Raw genomic sequence first — 23,841 nt, 5'->3', positions numbered from 1 at the left:
GCCCGGAGCCCCGCCTCCAGCCCGCGATTGGCTGCTGGGCGGCCCTGCAGAGCGGGCGTCGGCCAATGGGGCGGCCGCGAGTGGTGCGGATGCTGAGGATGCCGGAGCCGAGCTGGGTGGGGCGGCCGGGCTTTCCCCGGGAGTAACCCAAACCGGAAGGCAGAGTTTTCCCTGGACGCCGCAGGCCCCTAGTGCGCCCTTGGAGGCGGCAGGGCTCGCTAGGCGGATAGGAGCCCCTCACAGGGGGAGGCTCTTGGAAGTCGTCCGGGGCCTGGTCCAAGCTGGGTACCAGCCCTGGGGGCGTAGACCGCATCCCTGCATCCCACCCGGGGCCCATGTGGTATAAGCGGGAGGAAGCTGAAACCCAGAGAGGGGCCGCAAGGCGCCAGGGTCACCTAGTGGACATTTGTGCCCCTTCGAAGGAAGGCCGTGGGCTCCGCCTTGCGCTCGACTCCCCCCCTCCCTGCCATAATACGTCTGGAGTCACTGCAGTCCCCTAACGGGGTGAGACCCAGCTGGCTCGCCAGATCCAGGGCCGCCTCAGCCAGGGGGTGTGGCGTGAAGGCAGAGGGAGGAGGGGGTGGCGGTTCCCCCGGGCGAGACTTGTATGTTTTCCCATTTCTGACTGGGGGAGTAACCTGGCTTGTAGCAAATCATCCAGGTAATAAGATACAATTTACAAATAGGAAAAAGCAGAAACTGAAAATTCCCTGGAAGTCCAACCTAAAACCCCCCCAACCAACCAAACAAAAAAACCAACCCAACCCGCACACAAACACACACACCACACACCACACAACAGCGACAAAAAGTCTGGAGTTACTAGTGGCAACTCTCCCTTTGGACTTCTTCAGAGAGGAGAGAGGAAGATGAATCAGACCTTGTACTGAATGGACATCCACATATATTTTTAAAACCGATCTTTTGTTGTTGAGCATTTGGGTTATTTCCAAATTTTATCTGTCAAAATAGCAAAGAGTTTTTAAAAGTTGTTACAATTCTCTTTTATACTCATCGAAGTATAACCGTATGTATTAGAATAGAGAAAAGAGACGTGGGAAAACCACGTGCTCTGCCAACAGCCTCCCCTTCCCCTCTTTTCTCCATGTATCTGTTTGCATATTCATACACTGAATGTGCCTCAGATCGTGTGATACTTCACACTGTCTTTTAAGCATTTTCTTCTTACTATTAAGGACATCATATTTGGACTCAGCACATCCAGTAAGTGGCGATTCCTGCTACAGTCCTGCGTAGTCCTCATGACTGTAGTTTGAAAATTGAGATAGAAGACATTGACCCTGAGCAGGACCTGATGGGGCTTTCCCAGGACAGAACCCCACCCTGATGTCCTTCACTGCCTTCTGTCTATAGAAAAACATTAGCCATAGAATGAACTTATTCAGAGAAAGGGGGAAAAAATGCAGAAGCAAAGAAAAGCAAACAGGAAAAATAATAAAGTTTAGTCATTAAACAAAGTCAAGGACCTCTTAGTTCCTCCTCAAAGGCTATAGATAATACTCTGAGTAATCTCCTATGAGCTGTTGGCTGATACTGAAACTCCCATCAGGTGGAAGGAGTTAACTCTTTGATGACCAGACCGTAGGCATGACATGAGGTGCTCCATTACGCTCAGTTCCAAGAACTGGCCTCAAAGAAATGGACCCAAGCCAACTGTGGAACTGAAAATTAACTGTACTTAAGATGACGCTGATGAGACCACTGTGTGACCACTTTCGAGAGGATCACTGGAGCTGACTGTGCTGTTTCTGTAGGGAGCCCCCTCCCTCCACCTATGTGTGTGCGCTAAGTCGCTTCAGTTGTGTCCGAATCTTTGTGACCTTACGGACTGTAACCCGCCAGGCTTCTCTGTCCGTTGGATTCTCCAGGCAAAAATACTGGAGTGGTGACGGAGGAGTCAGGCTTGTGTCTCTTATGCCTCCTTCACTGGCAGGCCAGTTCTTTACCACTTGGGCTTCCCTGGGGGCTCAGATGGCAAAGAATCCGCCTGCAATGTGGGAGACCTGGGTTTGGTCCCTGGGTGCGGAAGGTCCCCTGGAGGAGGGCATGTCAACCCAGTCCAGCATTCTTGCCTGGAGAATCCCCATGGACAGAGGAGCCTGGTGGGCTACAGTCCACGGGGCCGCAAAGAGTCGGACACGACTGAGCGACTGACACAGGGCAGCACAGCGCCGCTTGGGAAGCCCTCCTTTACCTACGAGAACCCTGAACATCCCGAGTAGCAAGCGGAGTCAACTTTTAGACCCGAGTCGCCCTTCTCCCCCAGGTTGCTGGCCTCCTATAGAAAGCAAGCTTTCCTTTCTTACCAATACTTGTTTCTTGAGTATTGTATTTCAAGCTTCGAGCAGCCAAATCTGAGCTCAGTAGCAACATCTCAGACATAAGCTCAATGAATAAATCTCTGTGTGCCCCCCAGGAATTGCAGCTCAGATCACGAAAGAAGCTTCTGGGACTTCCTCGGTGGTCCAGTGGCTGAGGCTCTGAGCTCCTAACGCAGGAGGCCCGGCTTCGATCCTTAGTTGGGGACTAGATCCCACGTGCGCCAGTGAAGATCGAAGATCCTGCATACTGCAACTGAGGTTCAGTGCAGCCAAATACATACATTTTAAAAAGGAAGCTTCTGGTCACCCTCAGAGAGTCCCAAGTACCTCTTTCCAGTCATGTGCAGCCTCCTGAGGTCCCATCACTGACTTCTGTCCTTGTGGATTAGATTTCCCTACTCTTGAACCTCCTGAATGGACTCCTGCTCTTGTGTTTGGCTCTTCCCCCCAATTTTTTCCCATTAAAAACATTTTTTTTATGTGGGATCTTCCCAGATCAGGGGTTGAACCTGTGTCCCCTGCCTTGGCAGGCAGATTCTTAACCACTGGACCACCAAGGAAGTCCCCAGTTTTGTTTTGTTTGCTTTTTTCCTGTTACAGTCATCTTTATTGAGGGACAATCTACACACAGGAAAATAAACTCATTTTAAGTGTGTAGGTCAATGAGTGTTGACAACTGTATCACCCCGTGGCTCCTCAATCAACACAAACTTGCCATCCTCCAGAATCCCCCTTCCCAGTCAATACGCCCCCCTCCATCCCTAAGCAACTACTGATCATCCATCTCTGACTGTTGATTCCATTCATCTTTCCTAGAGTTTCATAGAAAGAGACCTTATAGTAAGTGCTTCCTCTGGCTGCCTTTGCACACCACATCCATGAGACTCATCTGTGCTGCGTGCCCTAGTGGCTTACTCTCCGTTTACTGCTCTGCGTGTGAGTTCCATTCTTTTATGGGTGGTTGAGTTTCACGGGGCTCAGGGCAAGCCACCCTAAAATATGCCAAAGTGGCAGACACTGATTACTCTGAATTTAAGCTACTTGAGAAAAGCAGTGGATGCAAGAAGGAGACTCTGACCCTCCTCTCTGTCCCCTTGAAAGTAGGAAATAAATTTCCCATGTGGAAGCTAGCCTTCCTGCACCAGGAGGCAGAGAGTCAGGCTTATCCCCAGAGATGGGGAAATCAGGGCCTGAAGGCTGGTAATAAACCCTGCTGAGTTCCTTCACTAACTAGTACCCAAGCCTGAGTGTCTTTGTCTTGTCAGTTCTTGACAGATTTCTCGTTTCTTTGTCTAAATAACATAAAGGCTTCCTGCCTTTGGTCATTTCTTTGGGTCTTATGTCTATGAAAGCGCCGTATGTGTGAAATTCAATTTGTCTCTTTGGTTTTCCTCCTGTTGATCTGTCTTGTGTCCATTTAATTATTAGATCAGCTGAAATAACGAAGAAGGGTAGGGGGCAAGGTCCCCCTCCTGGACAGGCTATTTTCAGTTTTGAGCTAAAGGATAAATCTTGTATGACTCTCCTTGTTCACAGACCCCTCTTCTGGGGTTTTTAAGGTTCTTAAGTGGATGAAGCTGGAATTGCTCATTAATCTTTTTTCGTGGGCATTAAGGTTATTTCACACCTTTTTGCTTTTTTTCCCCTAAACTAATATGTTTATAAAAATATTTATTTATTTGAATGCACTGGATCTTAGTTGTGGCATGTGGGATCTTTAGTTGTGGCACGTGGGAACTACTTCCCTGACCGGGGTTCAAACCCAGGCCCTCAGCACTGGGAAAATGGTCTTAGCTACTGGACCACCAGGGAAGTCCTTAGCTTTCTTTGCTTTTAAAATTAGCAACGGGATGCACATCTTTGCCCGTAAGGGATAACTTCTTTCAGCAAAGATCACTTCTGTGGTCCTCTGGCCTCCGAACCCTCCCATCTTATCTCCTCCTGCTCCCCCCTCCCCGGGTCTGCCCCAGACGGGCTGCTCCAGAGCCTGGCCCTGGTGCTGGGGTGGGTCTATGCCCCCTCTTCCACTCACCCCCCTGCCTGGTACAGTACGGGCACACAGCCAGTGCCCAGAAGCCCCTTGCCAACTGGAATTTAGAGTCTGCCCCTTCTCCTTGGAGGAGGAAGTGGTTACCCACTCCAGTATTCTTGCCTGGGGAATCCCATGGATGGAGGAGCCTGGCGGGCTACAGTCCACGGGGTCGCAAAGAATCGGACGGAGCCTCTCTTCCCTCAGCTCCCCCAGCCCCCAGGCGGAAGCCTCAGTTTAGAGGGAGCAGAAAGCACTTCTGGGGGAAGAGGCACCTGGCTCCGCAGCTCCCGGGAGGGCCCTGGACACACCCAGGTGGCGGTGGGAGGGGCTCACTCCTGGCTCCCAGCTCTTGCCACGCCCTGGGGGAAGCCCCGGAGCAGGTGGTTTCCTTAGAGGAGAGAGGAGGCCGCTGAGGTGATCATTCAGGCTGCCACCCACTGGCCCCTGTCCCTGGGGAACATGGCAGCTCTGGGGCAGGCTTCTCCTAGGACACGGGAGCCCCAGTGGCCAGAAGGTAACCGTCCTGCAGAACTGCAGGGCTGGGGGTTTGGGAGGGGCTTGGCAGAGACGCTCCGCGTCTCCTGGACCTCACTGGCTGATCTAGGGCCTGGAGCTTAACAAGCGACCTAGTCCAAAGCCAGTGCTCCCTGTGCGGGAGACTGAGGGTAGGGTCTCACGACCCTCTCTGCCAAACTCGGGGGCTTCTCGGGAATCCTGCTCCAGGAGGCACTGTGTTTACCGAGCCTCATTTTTCTCATCTGTGAGATGGACATAACCTGGTGCTCCTGTCCCTTGTTGCTGCCCCGTGGGCGGAGAGCAGCTGGTAGTCTTGTTGCAAATCCTTCTGCAGTGTGACAAGGGCCTTCCAGACAAGTCTGCTGGCTTCCAGTTGCCCAAGAAACTAACCGAGCTGCATTCCAGACTCCCTGGCACAGGGGGAAAGATCTCCGAGGAGGGGAGCAGTGGGGCTGAACCTGACCTCCAGCCCAATCGTCTTGAGGGAGAAGGTGGGAAGCTTGGCGGGACTGCAGGTGGCCCCTGGGGCCATTGCATCTGGTCCTTGTCCTCCCTCTGTGGTCTTCCGGGTCCCCATTTCGCAAAAGGAAAACCTTGAGGCTCAGGAGTCCCTGCCCGGGGGCACCTCCTGGCCCCTGGCTCCTGCTGTGATGGGGGGCTTCCCCAGGGAGGCAGCTGGGAGGGGCGGTGGGTGTGAGGGTGTGAGTTGGGCCCCTCGCAGAGCAAGTCCTATCCCCCATCTTCTCCTCTCAGATGGGCCAGCCCGGGCCCCCCCGGGGACAAGGTCTCTGACACTCAGCTGTCTGGCGCTCTGGCCGCCCCCGACCGTGCCCCAGCTGGCATCATTCCCGGCCCTGAGGACTCGGACCTGGTGCCCTCTCTGAGCCTGGCTGCAGCCCTGGTCCTCCTGTTCCTTCTGTTCTCCGTCTGGCTGGGATGGGACCAGCCCCTCTGAGACTCCCGCTGATGTGGGTTCCTGAGCGGGGGTCAGGGTATCTATCCCTGGGCCGGGCGTGGCCCAGCCTCCCAGCTGCGTCCCGGGCCAAACCCTGCACCCAGAGGCTCAGCCCTTGCCTGTGGCAGCCCCAACGGGACCCCAGGAGGCCCCCAAGTGCCACCCCCCACTGGAAGACTGGAGTCCTGGACTCGGCTGCAGAAGGCCGCTGCTGGAGCCTCACCCCGGGGATGGCCGCGGAAGGTGGACTGCGGGGGTCCAGGCGGCCGCGAGTGCTCAGGCTGAGTGGGCTCAAGACTGGCTCATCCTGGCTTGCTGCAGGCCACAGCTGGGCGTGCGCCCTGGCCCTGCCGTCCTGAGGGCGGCAAGTGAAGCCAGGTGAGCCCTGGGTGTCTGTGGAGTGGGTTGGATCCAGCTGGGAGATGAGAGCTGCAGCTCAGACTCTGTCCATGCTGGGCGGTGCGAGGGTGGACAAGGCCCTGCTTCATCCCCGACCTGTTTCCCAGTCATCCAAAGAGGGTGGCAGTCCCTGCCCCTGGGCACTGTTGGGAGGGCCCACCAGTAGGGAGGTGTTCTGTGGTACCTCCACAGCTGACAGTCGCCCTGGCCTAACTCCTGGGACCCAGAAAACTCCTGGAGGAAGTCCCACGCCCTTCCCCCGCGCTGGGGCTCGTCAGAGTCGGGATGCGCTGGTCTTGGCCGCCATCTGGTGGCTGAAGTTGAGAATCACGCCGTTTGCTTTGAGAGCCCTTTGGGGTTTCCATCAGGGCCCAGGAGGTGAAGGCGTTTTATTTTTAAAAATTTGAGACTGTGGACAAGCATACATCTCATTACCCAGAGGGAACCTCTTTTACCATTTTCTATTTGCGTTCTTTCCCTCTGTTTCCATATCTATGATCTGAAAAAGCATCGGGAGGGAGGCAGAGGGGGTGGGGAAGAACTGTGTGCAAGGTCTGGTGGGGGGCGGTGGGGGGCAGGAAGGGGGCATCTGCCCAGGGTTGCAGGGCCTTTCTGCCCCACAGCGGTCCTCCTTGGGCCTTGGTGGGGAAGATGTGCATTTCTGGGGATGGGCAGGCCGTGGAGACCTTCAGGTCGGGGCTGGAGGGCCCGGGACCCTCCCGACTCTCATTGAACAAGCACTTGTCAAGACTCCTCCTGAGGCGGAATCGTCCATCCTCCAGGGAGAAGCGGCCCCTCCAGACCTTGCCGAGGCCTAAGCCTTGGCCGCTGCCCTGCACAGGGTGAGGGCAGACTGTGTGTGGCCTCTTGCTTGTATTTCTGTCCAGCGCCCAGAAAAGGCCGCTTGGCTTCATCGCAGTTTCAGCGGCTGCCGCACAGCCTCCGGCCCACCGCTGTGGTTCTTCAGGCCGTGGAGCCCCCTCTGCACTCCCGCCCCCAGCCGGAGGCTGGCACAGGTGTCTGTCTGAAGCTGGCCCAGAAAGGAATTGCACCTGTGAGAGAAACATTGCTCTGTGTGATTCAGTGACCCATTTCATAAACACTGTGGTTCCCTTTGGGGTTTTGCTGCACCATCTCCCCTCTCTTCCAGCGGTGCTGGGGCATACCAGACGCCTGAGGCTGGGGAAGTCTGGTTTTTTGATGGGCTGGACGTTGCCAAGGGTGACAGGAAGGGCCGGGCCGGGGCTGGAGGCCTGCCCCTGGAGCCCTTTGGCAGAGAGGGGTCTGGGAGCTGGCAGCTTGTGTGTGAGTATGTATGTGCACATGTGTGTCTGCGTGTGCACATGTGTGCCCACGGGCTGCAAGCGTGCGCCGCACATGTACATGCACATAATGCACATGAACCTGTGGGTTTGAGTCTCCGTACACAGGCTCGTGTGTATGTGTGTGTGCCTGCACGTGTGCGTGAATGTGTGTGCACACCCATGCATGTATGTGAATATATGTGCACCGTGAACGTTTGTGTTTGAATGCATGCATGTACTTGTGTGGGCTTTCCTGGTGGCTCAGCGGTAAAAAAAAATCTGCCTGCAATGCAGGGGATCCAGGTTTGATCCCTGGGTCGGGAAGGTCCCCTGGAGGAGGGCCTGGCAACCCACTCCAGTATTCTTGCCTGGAGAATCCCCATGGATGGAGGAGCCAGCGGGCTACAGTCCATGGGGTTGTGAAGAATCAGACACAGCTGAAGCAACTTAGCATGCATGCATGCATGTACCTGTGTGTATACAAGCAGGCGCGTGTGCATGCACACGTGTGTGTGTGTGTTTGCTCTGTGGGGCCCTGCTACAGGAGGCTGGGATGGCATGGAGCTGGCCTCTTTCCTGGCAGCGTGGGTGTGAGCTTGTGGGTGTTGGCCAGGCAGGGTTCAAACGGCCCCCATGGCCTGGAGGCCCCACCCCGGGGGAGAGACTTTCCCATGGTTTCCTCCCCAGCAGGCTCTCTCCAGCTCCGGGGCCGTGGGCGAGCCCCAGACCGAGTCTCCTTTCCTCATCAGTCCGCGGGCCGGTGGGGCCACGCTGCTCCTCTACTCCATCCTGCATCCTTCCCAAGAGGGCCCTGGTGTGTCTGCGGCGGCAGCATGCCTACTAAACTCACAGGTCTTCCAGCCGCACTGCTGCTGGGGGGCCATGTGAGTCCGTTCTGGCCCGGGGGGTGGTTAGTCCAGAGTGTCCAGGGAGGGCCACCTTTCTGATTAGCAAGGCTTCGGGTCCTATCCCCTTCTTCCTGCCTGGAATTCAGTCATGTTGCCTGGTGACGCAGCAGCCCTCTTGCAACCAGGAGGTGGGAGCCCGGGCTAGGATGATGAGGAGCTGGGTTGAAGCAGGAGCTGGTTCTCTGGGGATGTGGAGACTGGGCACCTTGCTGTTTGAGCTGGTTTTCTGGGTGTCGCAGACTCAAGCACTGCTCACTGCTTCGGGCCATCCCTGTGGGAGTGGCCTGGAGACTGAAGTGGCGGGTGGTGGGTGTGCTCCAGACCCGGACCCCCTCTTCCCTCTGCGCTGGGCACCGGGGCACGGGGACGGTCCTCTCGCAGGGGAGAAGGACGAGGGTGCCGGACAGCTGGCCTGGCCTCCCACTGGGCCCGCGTCTCAGACCTGCTCCTGCGCTGCGTCCTTGGCGAGGTGAGAGTTAAAGAGGCGGGAGGCAGGTGATGGCGGAAGCCCCCCCCAAGGGGCGGGGTCTGAGGGGCTGGCACCAAGGCGGGCGGGCAGAGCGGACAGCCAGCCTTCTCCACGGTGTGGGGTGGCCAGCCCCCAGAGCCTGGCCCTGGCTGGACCCCTCCGGTCTCCTTCTCACCACAGAGCCGGCCAGACAGCCCCCAGCAGACGCTTCTGGGGACGTTCTCGGGGTTCTGGCCGGGCACGCCACATGGGCAGGTGTGTCTTGCTTGGGGCACGACGAGGCAGCAGCGAAGGCCAGGGTGAGGCTGAGCGGCCTCCGTGCTGGCTGCCTGCCCCTGCTTGGCCCTGCGATGTGGACTTGGGTCAGGCCTGACTGGTGAAACGCGTTCCTTCCTGCTCTGGCCTTTGTGCTGGGAAGGGTCAGACCCAGGTCCCCCCCCGCCAGTCCTGCCCTCCGCCCTGGCCAGATGCGCCGTGACCCCGGTTCTCACCACTCTGGGGTTCACGCCCCTCCCCTGTGGCCAGTACTGGCCGGGCCTGGGGAGGGTGGGGCTGGGGCTGAGCGTGGCTGGCCAGCCTGGCGTTTTTTCCGCCTTTTCATGGACTCAGCCAACACCCTCTCCCGGGACGCAGCCAACTATTTGTGGGCCGCCGAGTCGCCCAGCAGCTGCTCCTCCTGCTCGAGTATGACATTACATTTTTTCGGCTGGCCAGATGCTCCCTGCTTTGCAGTGTTGGAAGCGACAGCCTCACTCTGTCCCCACTGCTCCCGTGTCCCTCCAGCCCAGCCTGCGCCCACCCTGCCCCACGACGGGGCCCCTCTCCAGCTCTCAGACGGAGCCCGCGGCTGCAGGTGGCCCGGGAACCCTCTCCTCGGTTATTTTTGGCCCCTGTGCTGGCCCAGGGGCTCTTTGCCAAAAGCAATTACTGAATTTTCATCTTGCTTTGCTGACGGCTTAGAATATGCCAACAATGTTCCGCCGGGGAGATCCGAGGGCACCTCAAGATGGGGGTGCGGAGGGGGCTTGGACGCCCCGTGGGGGTCCCCCGGGACTGGACTGCTGGCATCCCTGGCGAGGCAGAGGGGGAGGAGGGGTCAGCGAGGGCCGTCCCTTGCAGCTGCTGTCCGTCGGCGCCCGGGAGCGTGAGCCTGTGTGCAGACACTGACAGCCTGCTCCTGGTAACGCGGGACGGGGGGTGGGTCTGTCTTCCGAGGCTCAGAGCTGCCCTGCGACCGGCTGCGTCCCCGTGCTGGGAGGTGGCTGCGGGGCTCGTGCCCGGGCTCTGCCCCCTGTTTGTGGGCAGTGGGCTCACCCTGTCCTGCAATGGGCAGGGCTTGGGGGCTCCAAAGAACAGGCAGGATCTGCCCCCAGGGGTCTCCCCCTTCCCCCATGCTGCACTCAGAGACACAGACCAGAGGCCAGGACAGCAGGCCAGGCCTGGCCATCTTCTCTGAAGCGGCTCTGTTGTGTGGCCCTGGGGTCTGCACCCCGGCTCCTCGACTCTAGCGTCTCCAGCAGGAACACCACGCTGTCCCGGGGAGGACCTCAGGGTCGCGTGAGGCTAGATTCTGCCTGGTGGGTTTCATCCCGGGCCCAGGCCACCTCCCACTCCCTGCCCAGCCCTCAGGAATGTCCACTGGCCAAGGGCACAGAGACAGAGGAAGGCTGCCGCGGCTCCGGTGCTGGGAGCTCGGCAGCCCGGACCTGGGGGTCTCCTGGTCCCGATCTGGGAGAAGGCGGGGGCGGGCTCACCGCCTGGGCTCAGGGCGAGCTTCAGACCCCAATCTCTCTACCAGCCTCAGCACCACCACCAGGGAGTTTCCAGAAGGGTCGGGAGTCGCTGGGGAGAGGAGCTGGGGTGGGAGCTGAGCGGGGGCTGGAGGCTGAGCACCCCAACGTCCAGGGACCGGGGCCATGTGCACGCCGAGGACGGCACCCTGGGGGCAGGGGTCCTCCCTGCTCAAGCTGGTGTCCGACCCTGGTTTCCCACCAGCTCTTCTTCTCAGGGTGCCCAGAATGCTCACTGCCCCCTGGGGGAGGGAGGCCGGGAGGCCAAGCCCACTGCACACGCACGGGTGGCTGGACATGCATGCACAAGTCTGTTTGTGTGTGTGTGTGTGTGTGCGCACCCCCGCCTCCTGTGGGACAGGCCGGCTGGGGGCCCTGGGCTTTGGGACACCGGCCACTCCATCATGTAGTACTGCTCATGCCCGGCTCCGGGCCGAGAGGTGGGGTCGGACCGTCCCTGCCCCATGGGGGTTCGGGGTCTGCTGAGGGAGACAGAAGCCTGGCAGGAGGGCACGTGGGAGGGGGCCCGGGACCCGGCCTGCATGGGGGCCACCCTCGCCTCCTGGCACAGATGGAGGGCGCCTGAGCTCAGCGTAAACGCACGAGTGGGGGGCCGGGTGCTGGGTTTTGGGGACAGGCCGGGTGCTCCTGAGGCCCCAGGGTGGGATCCGGGGTGTCTGGAGCCTCAGGTTGAGCAGGCTGTCGAGGGACAGCCTTGGACATCAGGGCTGAGCCAGGAGTGGGGTGACCTCGTGGTGCCATGTGTGTGTTTTATGTCCACTGTCTCCCCAGCCGGGGCCTGGCTCCCAGCCTGTCTGTCGGCCTGGACGGCCCCATGCGTTTGGAATCGTGGCTGCGATCTCAGGGGAAGAAGCAGCCGGGGGGCCTGCCCTCCGCCGCCCCCAGCCTTTGGAGGCTCTGTCTGGGGAGATGCAGACCCTGGGGAGTGCAGCCCCCGGCGGGTCTGTGAGTCAGGAGCCCGGCGGAGGCCAGGGTCTCAGGGGCTGTCCGGCGTGGCAAGACTGAGGTCTCGGGGCTGACAGAGTAGCCGCCCCAGGAGAGGGCTCTTGGAGAAGCGTGGCTCTGGCTCACAGGTGAGGAGCGGGGTTTGCTTTCTGAGGCCTGGAGGATGGAGCTTGGGTCCCCGCGGTCCTTAAAGGGATGGCGCCATGGGCTTGCTTGCAGTGGAAGGTCCGGTGGTGGCAGAGGAGGAGGGGGCCGCTGGTTGTTGGGGTTGGATTCCCACTCTCTCTGGAATGTTCCCCAGGAGCAGGCCTGGCTGTGGGAGGGGCTGAGAGTGGGCTGGACGGCCCGGGGTCCTGGCCAGGCCCGGGCCTCCCCAGCATCCACCAGGTGGGCGGCCTATGTGCGTGGCTGACCGGCCTTCCTCCAGTTCAGCTCACCAGGGGCCGTGGCGACTGTCTCCTGGGGCCCTGGGAGCACGCCATCGGCAGAAGCGATGTGCTCCCGGCAGGAGTGTATTAATAGCAGGACGGCCCCGGAGCGGCCGGCCCACGGAGGCTGCAGACGGACAGGGTCCAGGCGTGTCCGCTGACTGTCGCCCCGTGGCCCCCGCTCTGCTCTGCAGGGTCCAGACGTGGCTTGGTTGCAGAACACGGCCCTGGCTTCTCTGCGTGTGCTGAGCGCACCGGTCCCCCTGGACTCTGCTGGGGCAACAGTCTCGTGATGCTTATACTGTCCATTGGACGGGACTTGCCAAGTGGGAAGTCCAGCTCACCTACGCCCCTCCCAGCGAGGGCAGGGGCGTGTCCTGTGACTGGAGCCCTCCCCGTCTCAGCCCGAGGTCGGGCAGCGCCCTCGCCACGTGGATCCCTCCGCTGCTACCCCGACACTGGCGGGCCTGGACTGCAGCCTCGGAGACCTGGAACCAGCCCCTGGCCTCTGGGAGACTGCGCTGTAGTGGACTTGGCCTCTCCTCTGTCGGGAGCTGGACTTCTTGCCTCGGCCAGCGGAGGGGGCAGCCGGCCTGGCCTCGGGGAAGGGGTCCTGGGGCCCGGCTGTCCCCACAGGGCCCCCCCCAGAGCGCCTGTCCACTCTGTGAGGTGACAGACTTGAGAAATGACCCAGTGGCTGACCTAGAAGCTGTTTCAGAGAGATGGGAGTGTGGTCAGAGGGACGGGGTGTGGTCAGAGGGATGACAGGGTGTGGTCAGACGGACGGGGTGTGGTCAGTCAGATGGGGTGTGGTCAGAGGGATGGGGGTGTGGTCAGAGAGATGGGGTGTGGTCAGAGAGATGGGGTGCGGTCAGAGGGACGGGGTGCAGTCAGAGGGACGACAGGGTGTGGTCAGAGGGACGGGGTGCGGTCAGAGGGACGGGGTGCAGTCAGAGGGACGACAGGATGTGGTCAGAGGGACGACGGGGTGTGGTCAGAGGGACGACAGGGTGTGGTCAGAGAGATGGGGTAGTCAGAGGGATGGTGTAGTCAGAGGGATGGGGGTGTGGTCAGAGGGATACGGGTGTGGTCAGAGGGACGGGATGTGGTCACAGGAGACACCGCAGGTGGTGTTCCCACCGCCTCCCAGCCATCCGCGCCCTTGACCCTTAACCTCGCACTTGGGTGCCCTCACTGTAACTCGTGATGAGAGCGGCCTTGCCCCTCAGGGTCGTCTGGGGATGGAGTGAGCTCTCCGGAGCAGACCTGGTCCCTCGGCACCACGCCAGCCCCCGTCTTCGGAGAAAAGTGCCTGCGACCTCAGGTACTTTGGACAGTCTTTTTGTTCACCACGTTTGAATTTGTCTACAACGATTGGAGTCATTATTTATTCATACTTTTTTGGCCTCATGTCTTGTGAAATCTTAGCTCTCCAACCAGGAAGTGACCCTGGGCCTTGGTGAGAGTGCAGAGTCCTAACCACTGGACCGCCAGGGAATTCCCATTTTGTAAGAGAGTTAAATGGTTGCTTTGACCAAACCTGTGCCTACCTGTGTGTTGCTTATGTGGTTAAACAAAAAAAAAGTAAAATGAAAAGGAATGAAAACACCAGGAAGCTCTCATCTATCGCTGGCTGACGGGCGGCAGCTGCTTGCAGGGCTGGGAGCTGAAGGCAGGCCAGGTCAGTGGGGGCGGGGGGTGTAGGGGTCTCAGGGGGTGATGCACACCTGGATGCAAGCACCCCAGGGAGGAGCGGCGGGGGGCGGGGTGATAGAAGGTGCGGTTTGGGAGGCATTCAGGGGAGAGGCAGGCGCTGACCCTGGTCTTGGAAGGCAGGCAGGATGAAAGCAGGTGGGGGGGGTGCAGAGGATCACACGGGGTGTACAGGTGCCGGGAAGATGACGTCCACCTCCCCTTCACTCTCCCCCACTCACCCCCATCTACTCGCCCTCACACCCACGTCCACCCCCAACTCAGCCCACTCACCTCCACCCCCCACCCCCCCACTCACCCCCACCTACTCACCCTCTCACCCACCCACTCAGATCCCCACCCAGCCACTCACCCCCACACCCACCCTCTCACCCCTTCCCCCACACCCACCCCTTCCCCCAACACACATCACAACTACACACGAATATCCACTCACCTCCCCCAACTTCCCAACGGAGGCATAAAGTGCTCTGGGGGTGAGGGTGGGCCGTGTGACCAGATGGAACGAGGGAGACGGTGAGGTCAGCCCCACCCCCACCCCGAGGCTGCAGGTCTGGCGGGCAGGGGGGTTTGACGCGGGGATTCCAGCTGGAGACGGACGGTGACCTGGTCCCATCACCACCGGGCTGGCTGGGCGGGGGTTTAGGAGGGCAGTGCCCCGTGGCCCATGGTGGCCTCTGTGCAGGATTCCCGGACAAGCTGCACCAGGCCCCCGGATCCCAGTGCTGGCCCCAGAGCAGGAGGGTGGGAGCCATAGCCCTGGGCTCTGGAAGCTCGGGTCAGCCCGCCATCCCCCCACCACTCCAGGGCCAGCACGCCGCCCTGCCCCTCAGACAGCGCCCAGCTCGGGGCGGCGGCTGCGGAGAGGAGGCGTGGAGAGGAGGCCGTGCGTTCCTCGGGTTTGGAGCTCTGCCCCCGCCGCTGCTGTTTCAGGCTGGGCCGGGGGCCAGCCCGCCCCCAGGACACGCCGTCCCTTGGCCTGGCTTGCTGGAGCGGGGCCATGCGGGGAATGAATGGCGTCTGACCCTGTGTTCCAGGCGCCCGGGGGCAGTGTCCTTGGGAGGCAGCTGTGCCCAGCTGTTCCGGGAGCACCACCGTCCATCCCAAGGGACACAGGTGTGGGGGCCCTTTCGGGGACCCAAGACTCTGGGGGGACAACAGGGTGGAGGCCGAGGCCTGCTTGGCCGGCCGAGCTGTGGGCGAGTGCCGACCCCCGAGTTCTCCCGGGAGCGTCAGAGCTGAGGTTTGTCTACAGCCCAGCCCCTGGGGTGTCCTTCGCCTGCAGGCAAAGGCGTCAGCCTTGTTAAACCAGGGGTGGCACCAGCTTCTGACAGAGTGGCCCGTGACTCCCGCATCGTGACCACCAGGGTCACCAGCAGAGGGAGGCCAGTCGACCGCTGTGGCCGCTGCCCTCCCTGGGCCCAGAGATGTCAGCCCAGAATCGCTCACCTGAATCCTGGTTGGAACTCTCACCTTGATGGGGATGGGTTGGAAAACCACAGGCTTGAGTTCAAGGCCAGCTCAGCCACGAACCCTGGGAAATCACAGAGGTGGCCCGGGCCTCGGGGTTCCCGAAGTCAGCGGGGTCACCTCCGCGGCCTCCCAGGGGCACGAGCGCTTAGAGGAGGGGTCCCAGACTTGAGGCCCAGCTGGAGTGGCCAGTGCGGGCCGAGGTCTCCGCGGAGGTGCAGAGCCTCTGACCGTCCCTGATGGCCTGTGGAATGTGAACTCTCTGGGGGCAGTGATGTCACCCTTCTCGGCCCCTACTGCGTCTTCAGGGCCTTAGACCACGCGGAAAATTGAAGAAGCTCGATGAATATTTGATGATGCATGAGTGAATGAACTCATCGATTACGGACTCATTTGTTGAGCACTTGCCTGCGCCTCTGCAAGCGAACGGCAGAGGTTAAGTGCGTGGACCCCGAGGCAGGCTCTCAGGGTTCCGAGGTTACGGTCTGTGAATGATGAGTATCCCCAAGCCTGAGCTGGGCTTCCGAGATGGCTCAGTGATAAAGGATCCGCCTGCCAGTGCAGGAGACTCAGGTTCGATCCCTGCATCAGGAAGATCCCCTGGAGGAGGAAATGGCAACCCACGCCAGCACTCTTACCTGGAGGATCCCAGGACGGAGGAGCCCGGCGGGCTGCAGTCCATGGGGCTGCAGGCTCGGACAGGACTGCACATGCACTCCCACACTAAGCCTCGGTCTCCCTTCTGTAAAATAAAGGTAAAAGATGTCTGTTCCCATCACAACACCCAGTTAAGAACCTGTACAAACCCTGTCACTAGAAGCAGCTACACGTTCTGGGTAAAATAAGATATTCATCTTGAAAGCTGTCTTTTTTTTTTGACCACACGCCACACAGCTTGTGAGATCTTAGTTCCCTGACCAGGGATTGAGTCCCAGCCCTAAGCAGTGAACAAGAGAGTCCTCACCACTGGACCATCAGGGAGGGACTTCTTGAACGCTGCCTTGAGATGGCTGCATGCGTATGTGCGTGTGTGTGCATGCACATGTGTGTGTGTGTGTGTGTGTGTGTGTGTGTGAGCAGTCACTCAGTCGTGTCTGACTCTTTGCGACCCCATGGACTGTAGCTCACCAGGCCCCTCTGTCCATGGAGTCATCCAGGCATGGATACTGGAATGGGTCGCCATGCCCTTCTCTAGGGGCTCTCCCGGACCCAGGGATCGAACCTGTGTCTCCTGTGGCTTCTGCCTCGGCAGGTGGATTCTTTCCCTCTGAGCCACTTGGGAAACTCTTTGAGCTGGCTAGGAAGTGCGGAGTCCTCAGGGCAGGCTGGCAAAAGTGGGGGCCCAGAGAGGAGCAGCCATGCCAAAACTGGCTCTGCTTTGAGTGGGTAACACGAGGCTGCTGCCCCCCATATGCGAGCAAAAGTGCTGAATGGGTTGATCTTTAGGATGGAGAGAGCCACGGTCGGAAGCCCAGGCACCCCTAGAATGTGTCCAGGGCTGCCGCCTGCCGGCCTGGCATAGAGTTTCAGGGAAGTGCGGCGTTCGGCCAGGAGGACTGTCAGAGGGGAGCGGGTACGGACTGGGTGGTCCTCAGCGAGGGGGTGCCGTTCCTGGGGTGTGACCCCCCACTGACCGGCTGACCGAAGCTGGTGGTCACCAACAGCTGGTTCTGCTGTTCACTGGCTATGATGAGAAGAACAACCTGTCTTCTCATTTTGAATTGGAAGAATCGAAACATCTCTATCTTTGGAGGTGAACCAGAGCATCGTTTTTTTGTTTGTTTTATTGTTTTTTGTTTTCTGACTCCCTTTGATCTCAGGGTCAGAAGACAGAGCACAGAGGGGCATACTGGGGCCCAGGGAAGACAAGGGAAGAACCCTCGATGCATCCAGGGCTCCCGAGGGCTCAACCTCATGGTCAGCTGTGCTGGGACCCCGCTGCCCTCCAGGTAGCCCGTCGGCTCTGCTGTCTCAGGCCTTGGGCTGAGGAGAGGAGGAACTGGGCTCTAAGAATCCACCCCCACAGAATCGCCCTCAGGGGTCTGGGCAGCCTGAATCCATCTTCTCTCAGTTATCCCCAAACTTCAAACAAGGGATTTTAGTTTAAAGGCTTCTCAGACTGCCAGCGCTTTCTTTTTTTAGAAAGAGCTGTGTATTTACTTTCCCACCCCTGGTCTTAGCTGCAGCACTCGGGACCTTCAATCTGCGCTGCCGCATGTGGGCGCTTTCAGCGGCGGCATGCCAACACTCAGGTGTGGCGCGTGGGCTCTTGTTCCCTGACCAGGGATCAAACCTGGGCCCCCTGCATTGGGAGTGCAAAGTCATAGCCACTGGACCCCCAGGGAAGTCCTGCAAGCACTTCCTAAAGGAACCCACCTTCATCTCAAGCTTCGGAGACATTTCACAGAGTCCCAGAGCCAATGAGCAACTCAGAGTAAAGGTTCACTACGTACACAAGCTCCCCTGGTGGCTCAGCTGGTAAAGAATCCACCTGCGATGCAGGAGACCTGGGTTTGACCCCTGGGTTGGGGAGATCCCCTGGAGAAGGGCAGGGCTACCCACTCCAGTATTCTTGCCTGGAGAATTCCATGGACAGAGGAACCTGGCAGGCTACAGTCCGTGGGGTCGCAGAGTTGACACGGCTGAGAGACTAACACTTTCACTTTGACATACACAAGAAAACAAGGCACCATGAGCAAAAGCAGACAGAAATCGTAGGCGGTAGATTCAGAGTCCCAGGCGGGCTAGTGGTCAAGAATCTACCGCCAATGCAGGAGGCACAAGAGATGTGGGTTCAGTCCCTGGGTCAGGAAGATCCCCTGGAGAAGGAAATGGCAACCCACTCCAGTATTCTTGCCTGGGAAACCCCATGGACAGTGGAGCCGGGTGGGCTACAGTCCATGGGGTTGCAAAGAATCGGACATGACTGACTAAGCATGCATGCAGAGTCAGATCGGCAGAAAATTGCAGATACTAGAACTATCAGACCCAGAAAACAAAGTGAATGTGTTTTACAGAGGCAATAAAAGGGACTTGAATACATCAGTAAATAGCAAGCTGACTCCTAGAAGTGAAAAATATGTAACACTTGAAGTTAAAAATCAAAGGATAAATGTAACACAGCTTAGACACAACTGGAGAGAAATTAGCGACCTGAAGAATAAAGTCAAAGGAATTAGGAAAATCGCACCTGGGAAATATGAAAAAAACAATCAGAGGCTGGAGTGAGCAGGTAAATGTATTGCTAGCTGGAGCTCCAGAGAAAGAAGAGAGAAGCTGACAGGGACAGAGGCGGTGTTTGTAGAGGATTAAGGCTGAAACGGTTCCAAGTTTAATGAAAGAGAGCTGACCACAAGCATAAGAAGTCCAAGGAACCTCAAGCACCATGAGAACACGGGATCCACACCTCTTCACTTGAGAGTGAACATGCAGGACGCTGAGGCCAGAAGAAGCCCTGAGACAGAGGCAGAGAGGAGACGCAGGTCGCCTTCAAGGACTCTGATGTTGAGAGCCAACTTCTCAGTAGCAACAATGGGAACTTGAAAATAGAGAAGTGGTATCGTCAGAATGCCACAAGCGGAAGGCTCCTGGCCTAGAAGTCAACAGCGAAAAGCGGCCACGGGCAAAGGAAAACCAAGAAGGTGTCCCACGAGCAACTGCGCTTGAGGAAGTTTTAAAGGACATACTTAAGGCAGAAGGAAAGTGACCGCAGATGGATAGCAGGAATGTTAGCGAGGGCGGAAGTCAAAGACATTGGTACGCATGTGGGCACATCGGGATAAACGGGGACAGCAAAAATGCTGTGTGGGATTTAAATGAAGACAGTGCAAAAATGCAAGGTGAGACTGGCCTTAAAGCTGCAGGGGTGGGGTGTGTGTGGTCAGTTGGAATGAAAAGGTTCTAAAAGAGAAAAAAAAATATTAATTTGGAATTGATTTCAATAAACAATCACTCAAAGAATAGAAATAGTGCATAAATTCTAAACCAGTGGAGAGGGAAGTAGGACAAAAAAGCTTGAGAATCCAGAAGACAGCAAAAAGAGAGAAAGCAAAACATAAAAAAGACAAAATATTAATAAGATGGTAGAAATCAGTCCAACTATATTGGCAATTACAATACATAGAAACTAATAGGATAGTTAAAAGTTATAGTGATGAGACTTTATGGTTTCGGGCCAGGTAAAAAGGATAAAATCCAGCTGACATTTGTAAGAAACTTATCTAAGACATAAAGATACAAAAAGATAGAAAGGAAGCATTTATGCAAATCCTAGGCCAGAGAATGTTGGAAAGACTCTCTTCACATCAGGAAAACACACTTTATCCTTCTCTGTTCACTTGAAACCACAGCATTGTTAATCGGCTATGGTGTTGTCCAGGTGCCCCGTCGTGTGCGACTCTTTGCGACCCCATGGACTGCAGCACGCCAGGCCTCCCTGTCCCTCTCCACCTCCCACGGTTTGCCCAAGTTCATGTCCATTGCTTCGGTGATGCTGTCCAGCCATCGCATCCTCTGATGCCCTCTTCCGCTTCTGCCCTCCATCTTCCCCAGTATCAGAGACTTTTCCAATGAGTCAGTTGTTCGCATCAGATGACCAAAATACTAGAGTTTCAGCATTAGTACTTCCAATGAGTATTCGACTATAATCGGCTATACCCCAATACAAAATAAAAAATTTAAAGCTTGGGGGAAGAAAGGAAAAACACCCTGTAAGTCAAAAAGAACTACTAGAAAAAGTCATTCATTCCTTGCTTAATAATAAACAGAAATCAATTTATTGGGAAGATAGAACTGTTCTTCTTTCGAATGTACCTAATAACAAAACCTCAAGATATATTATAAAGCAAAATTTGGCAGAACTAGAAGGAGAAGCCACAAATCCACCATGTGGAATGGGAGAATTTTCGAAAAACGAGTTTAGATGTGCAACTTACATGCCATAAATCCACCCATATTAAGCTCAATGCTTTTGTAAATGTAACCCTCACTACGATCCAGTTTTTTTTGGTTGCACTGGGTCTTTGTGGTCGTGCCCGGGCTCCGTCTAGCTGCGGCAAGCGAGGGCTGCTCCTCATTGTGCCCCCAGGCTTCTGGGCCCAGAGCACAGGCTCCAGGGCGCGCGGGCTTCAGGAGCTGCAGCGCGTGGGCTCCGCAGGGGTGGTACATGGGGCTAGCGACCCTCCGCACCTGGGATCTTCCCGGACCAGAGCGTGAACTGATGTCCCCTGCGTTGGCAGGTGGACTCTGATCCACTGGACCACCAGGGAAGTCCTACAATCCAGTTTTAAGAAGCGTCCACCACCCTCCCCGCCAAATTCCCCGCCCATTTGTAGGCGAGTCCTGCTTCCCCACCCCCAGTCCTAGGCAGTCACCAATCAGCCTCTCTAGTTTTACTTCCCGTAGAAACTGGGTGATTCTGTCTACATGAAGGGATGTCTTTATGCTTACAGCCACCTTAGTGCGTGGGCAGTGGTGTCTCGTTGTTTGATTTGCGTTTCCCTGTTGACTTCTTTTCATTTCATTCGTTCATTCATTCAACATTTCCCTGTTGAGCCTCTTTTCATATGCTTATGGGCCATTCATAAATCTTTGGTGAAGTGTCTGTCGAAATCTTTTGCCCATTTTTTTACTTCAGTTGTCTGCCTTCTCATTGAGATTTAAAAGTTTATTTGTATGTTCTGGATGCAAGGCCTTTATTGTGTATACGTCCTTCAAATATTTCCAGTCTGTTGTCTTTTTTAATTTTCTTAATGATGCCTCTTGAAGGGCAAAAGCTTTAAATTTTGATACAGTCTAGTTTATTGATAGTTTTTGGATGGATTACACATTTGGTGTCATATCTTAGAAATCTTTGTCTCACCCAAGGTCACAAAGATTTTCTCTTATGTTTTCTGCTGGAAGCTCTCTGTTTTTTTGGGTTAATTTTTGGGACAGTGTGTGAGGTTTCTGACTATGGACATCCAACTGTTCTAGCATCCTGTGTTCTAAAGGCTGTGTGTCCCAGATCATGAGCTTTACAAACCCTCTAAATGGCGGCTTAGCAGTAAAGAATCTGCCTGCAATGCAGGACACCCGAGATCAGTCCCTGGATTGCGAAGATCCTCTGGAGAAGGAATGGCAACCCACTCCAGTATTCTTGCCTGGAGAATCCCATGGACAGAGGAGCCTGGTGGGTTGCAAAGGCCATAGGGTCACAAAGAGTCAGACACAACTGAGTGACCGCCAGACACAAACAACTGACGTCAACCACTTAATAAGGATGTAGGCGGTCTGAGCAAAACAACGGGCGCGCCGGCTCTGATGGACCCCTCCAGAGTGTGACCAGGCTCCCCTGGGGCCCCCAGGGCATCTGACCACACGCCCTCGGTCGTAAAGTGACCATAGCCCATTTTGAAGCATCAGCTGAACTCAGGACCAGTCAGAAATGAGTAATAATGACAACGGTAAAATAGCCTGAGAATCCCCTTATCCACAAATTAATCAAGAAGACGTCTTCACGGAAATCAAAGTAAGGCGGCTCTCGGGGCTCGTCTTGGAGCTGGAGGGGCCAGGAGTCAGTTCGTATTAACACAAAGCCGCAAGCGCAAGCGTCCGGCAGGCGAGGTGTGGGCTACGTTCGTCCTTCGGCTCCTTCCGCCTCCTCTCCTTCCTGCTCCTTTTGTGATTCTTGCCCTGGGTTGTTTGCCGGGGTTGCCAGTTTGATCAGTCGTGCCCCAGACTTGGCGGCGGGTCGGGGGGGAGGGAGGAGGCTCCCTGGGACCCCTGGGCAGCTGGAGGGGGTCACCGCTGCACAGAGGCGGCCACGAACCCAGCAGCCAAGTTCCCAGAGCGCTCACGGCAGGGTGCAGCACCCAGTGGCCTAGTCAGTCCACAGTGAGGTTTCCGTGGAGACAGGAAACCCAGGGACGTCCGGGCTGGACGGGGAAACCCCACGCCAGATGGGGTAACGTCTCAGATCTCTTGGTCTGAGATCCCAGACACACCCACACGCAGCCATCCGCATCTGTCAGTCTGTGCAGGGGGATGGCCAAGATGCGTGGGGACGAAGGGGCGATCACAGGTGTGCAAACCCCTTCCAGGCCTCGGAGTCTGACACCGGAGGGTGACGATGACCATCCCGAGGACAGAGGCGTCGGGAACCTCGTGCAGAAAAACAGGCGTTTGCAGCGGGGATGAGCCAGCCCTCGGCGCCTCTGAGGTCGCTGTTTGGGTCCTCCCGTGATGTGATTTCTGGAACTTGAGGCCCGAGCCCAGTGACCCACGCCCCTGCCCGCCTCGCCCACCCCTGGACTCAGGGCTGTGAGTCTGGGGCCGGCAGGTTCCTGGAGTCCCAGCCGGCGGCGGGCGCTTATCAGCTGCAGCTCCGAGGCTGGCGGCTGTGGCGCGGGGGGCCCGGGGCTCTGCCAAACCTCTTCCAGATGTGGCCACAGCTGCCCGCTCGCCAGGCTCTGCCTGGGGCTCTCGGCCAATAGTCTCCCGTGAGGAGAACGAAACCCAGTGAAGGCGCGGGGGGCCCAGCTTCCCTGACGGGAGACAAGGCGGCGGGCAGGCTGGGCGTGCGGCTCCAGGCACACGCCAGCCCTTCCTTCTCCACGGCCCACTCAGCCTGGCCCTGGATGTGGGGTGGTCACAGCCGCCTCTGGTGCCTCCTGGCCTGGCCCCTAGTCTCTCCAGCTGTGGCCCGGCTCCCAGAAGGCTGGATGGAGCTGTTAGCTGCTGCTTCTCCGCTGGGCAGGGGGTTGGGTGGTAATCCACAGTATGGCGCCCCTTTGCCGGTGGAATGGGGTTCCTGTGTACCTCTGCAGGCCCTCCTGAGCCAGAGGAGGCGGTCTGCAGGGGAGGAGGGCATGGGGAGATAGCATTGGATGGCCCCAGCAGGATAAGCAGGGGTCCCTGTTTCTGGAGGTATTTAGAGCTGAAGGTCACCCAAGATTGTGTGGCTCCTGGGGGCTGGGCACTCCAGAGTCAGCCCCTTCCCCTTTCTCTGGCTTTTGTGAGGACAAGTCAGCAAGAGGTCAAAGCTAAAGCCTCTGAGGTCACAGGCCAGCCGTTTATCAAGTGTGGGCTCTTCCAGGATCTGTGAGCCGGCCCTCACCATAGCAGATATGGAAAAGGGTGCCCGTTTACTGGTCTGGCCCACACTGGGTAAGTGTGACCCTCCAACTGAGCCCTCAGACTTCAGAGGGTCTCAGATGCCTCTTGGCCCCTCCGGGCATGACGTTGGCGTGGGTGGTACCTGCTGCCTGCTGGGCCAGCCGGTCCTCACCTCTCTCTCCTTCTCCCCACAATCTTACGCAGGAGGGCGAGGGACCAAGGACCCTGGGGCTGACCGTGATGCTACGCTACTTGACAAAACCAGCGGGCCGTTAGGAAGCTTCGGATGACTTCCCTGGACTCCCAGAGCATGCAGACACACCTCCCTGGGGGCAGCCAGGGGAGCCAGCGGGCATTTGCCAGCCCGGTGCAAGCACCGCCTGCCCTCTTTCAGGGACACCCTCTCCACCACGCCCCCTTCCTCTGCCCTTGCCAGGCCCACCCGGGCCTCCTGC

At 57.7% G+C, this 23,841-nt stretch overlaps 1 protein-coding gene and 1 long non-coding RNA gene across 3 annotated transcripts; one reads left to right on the top strand and one right to left on the bottom strand.

Annotated features, from left to right (window-relative positions):
* The first annotated feature begins 4,763 nt into the window (after nucleotides 1–4,763).
* Nucleotides 4,764–5,753, top strand: LOC122702722. Its single transcript, XR_006343298.1, has 3 exons — nucleotides 4,764–4,888; nucleotides 5,225–5,381; nucleotides 5,644–5,753. It is a non-coding gene; the product is annotated as an uncharacterized LOC122702722 (long non-coding RNA).
* Nucleotides 5,754–6,579: 826 nt separating this feature from the next.
* On the bottom strand, nucleotides 6,580–14,698 carry LOC122702715. 2 transcript variants are annotated; one of them, XR_006343296.1, is made up of 2 exons: nucleotides 8,399–8,528; nucleotides 6,580–7,296 (listed from the first exon to the last, which is right to left on the bottom strand). XR_006343296.1 is itself a non-coding variant. In XM_043916468.1 (2 exons), the coding sequence occupies exons 1-2, from the start codon at nucleotides 14,436–14,438 to the stop codon at nucleotides 6,706–6,708; spliced, it is 771 nt and encodes a 256-aa protein (XP_043772403.1). In that variant the 5' UTR covers nucleotides 14,439–14,698; the 3' UTR covers nucleotides 6,580–6,705. The 2 variants fall into 2 exon arrangements, 1 of the variants encoding a protein (XP_043772403.1); XM_043916468.1 differs by lacking the exon at nucleotides 8,399–8,528 and adding an exon at nucleotides 14,259–14,698.
* Nucleotides 14,699–23,841: the final 9,143 nt, after the last annotated feature.

Source organism: Cervus elaphus, chromosome 11 (assembly GCF_910594005.1).
Source record: "Cervus elaphus chromosome 11, mCerEla1.1, whole genome shotgun sequence".
NCBI lineage: Eukaryota > Metazoa > Chordata > Mammalia > Artiodactyla > Cervidae > Cervus > Cervus elaphus.
Note: the sequence above shows the minus strand (reverse complement) of the source record. Positions and strands in the feature narration are given on the sequence as shown.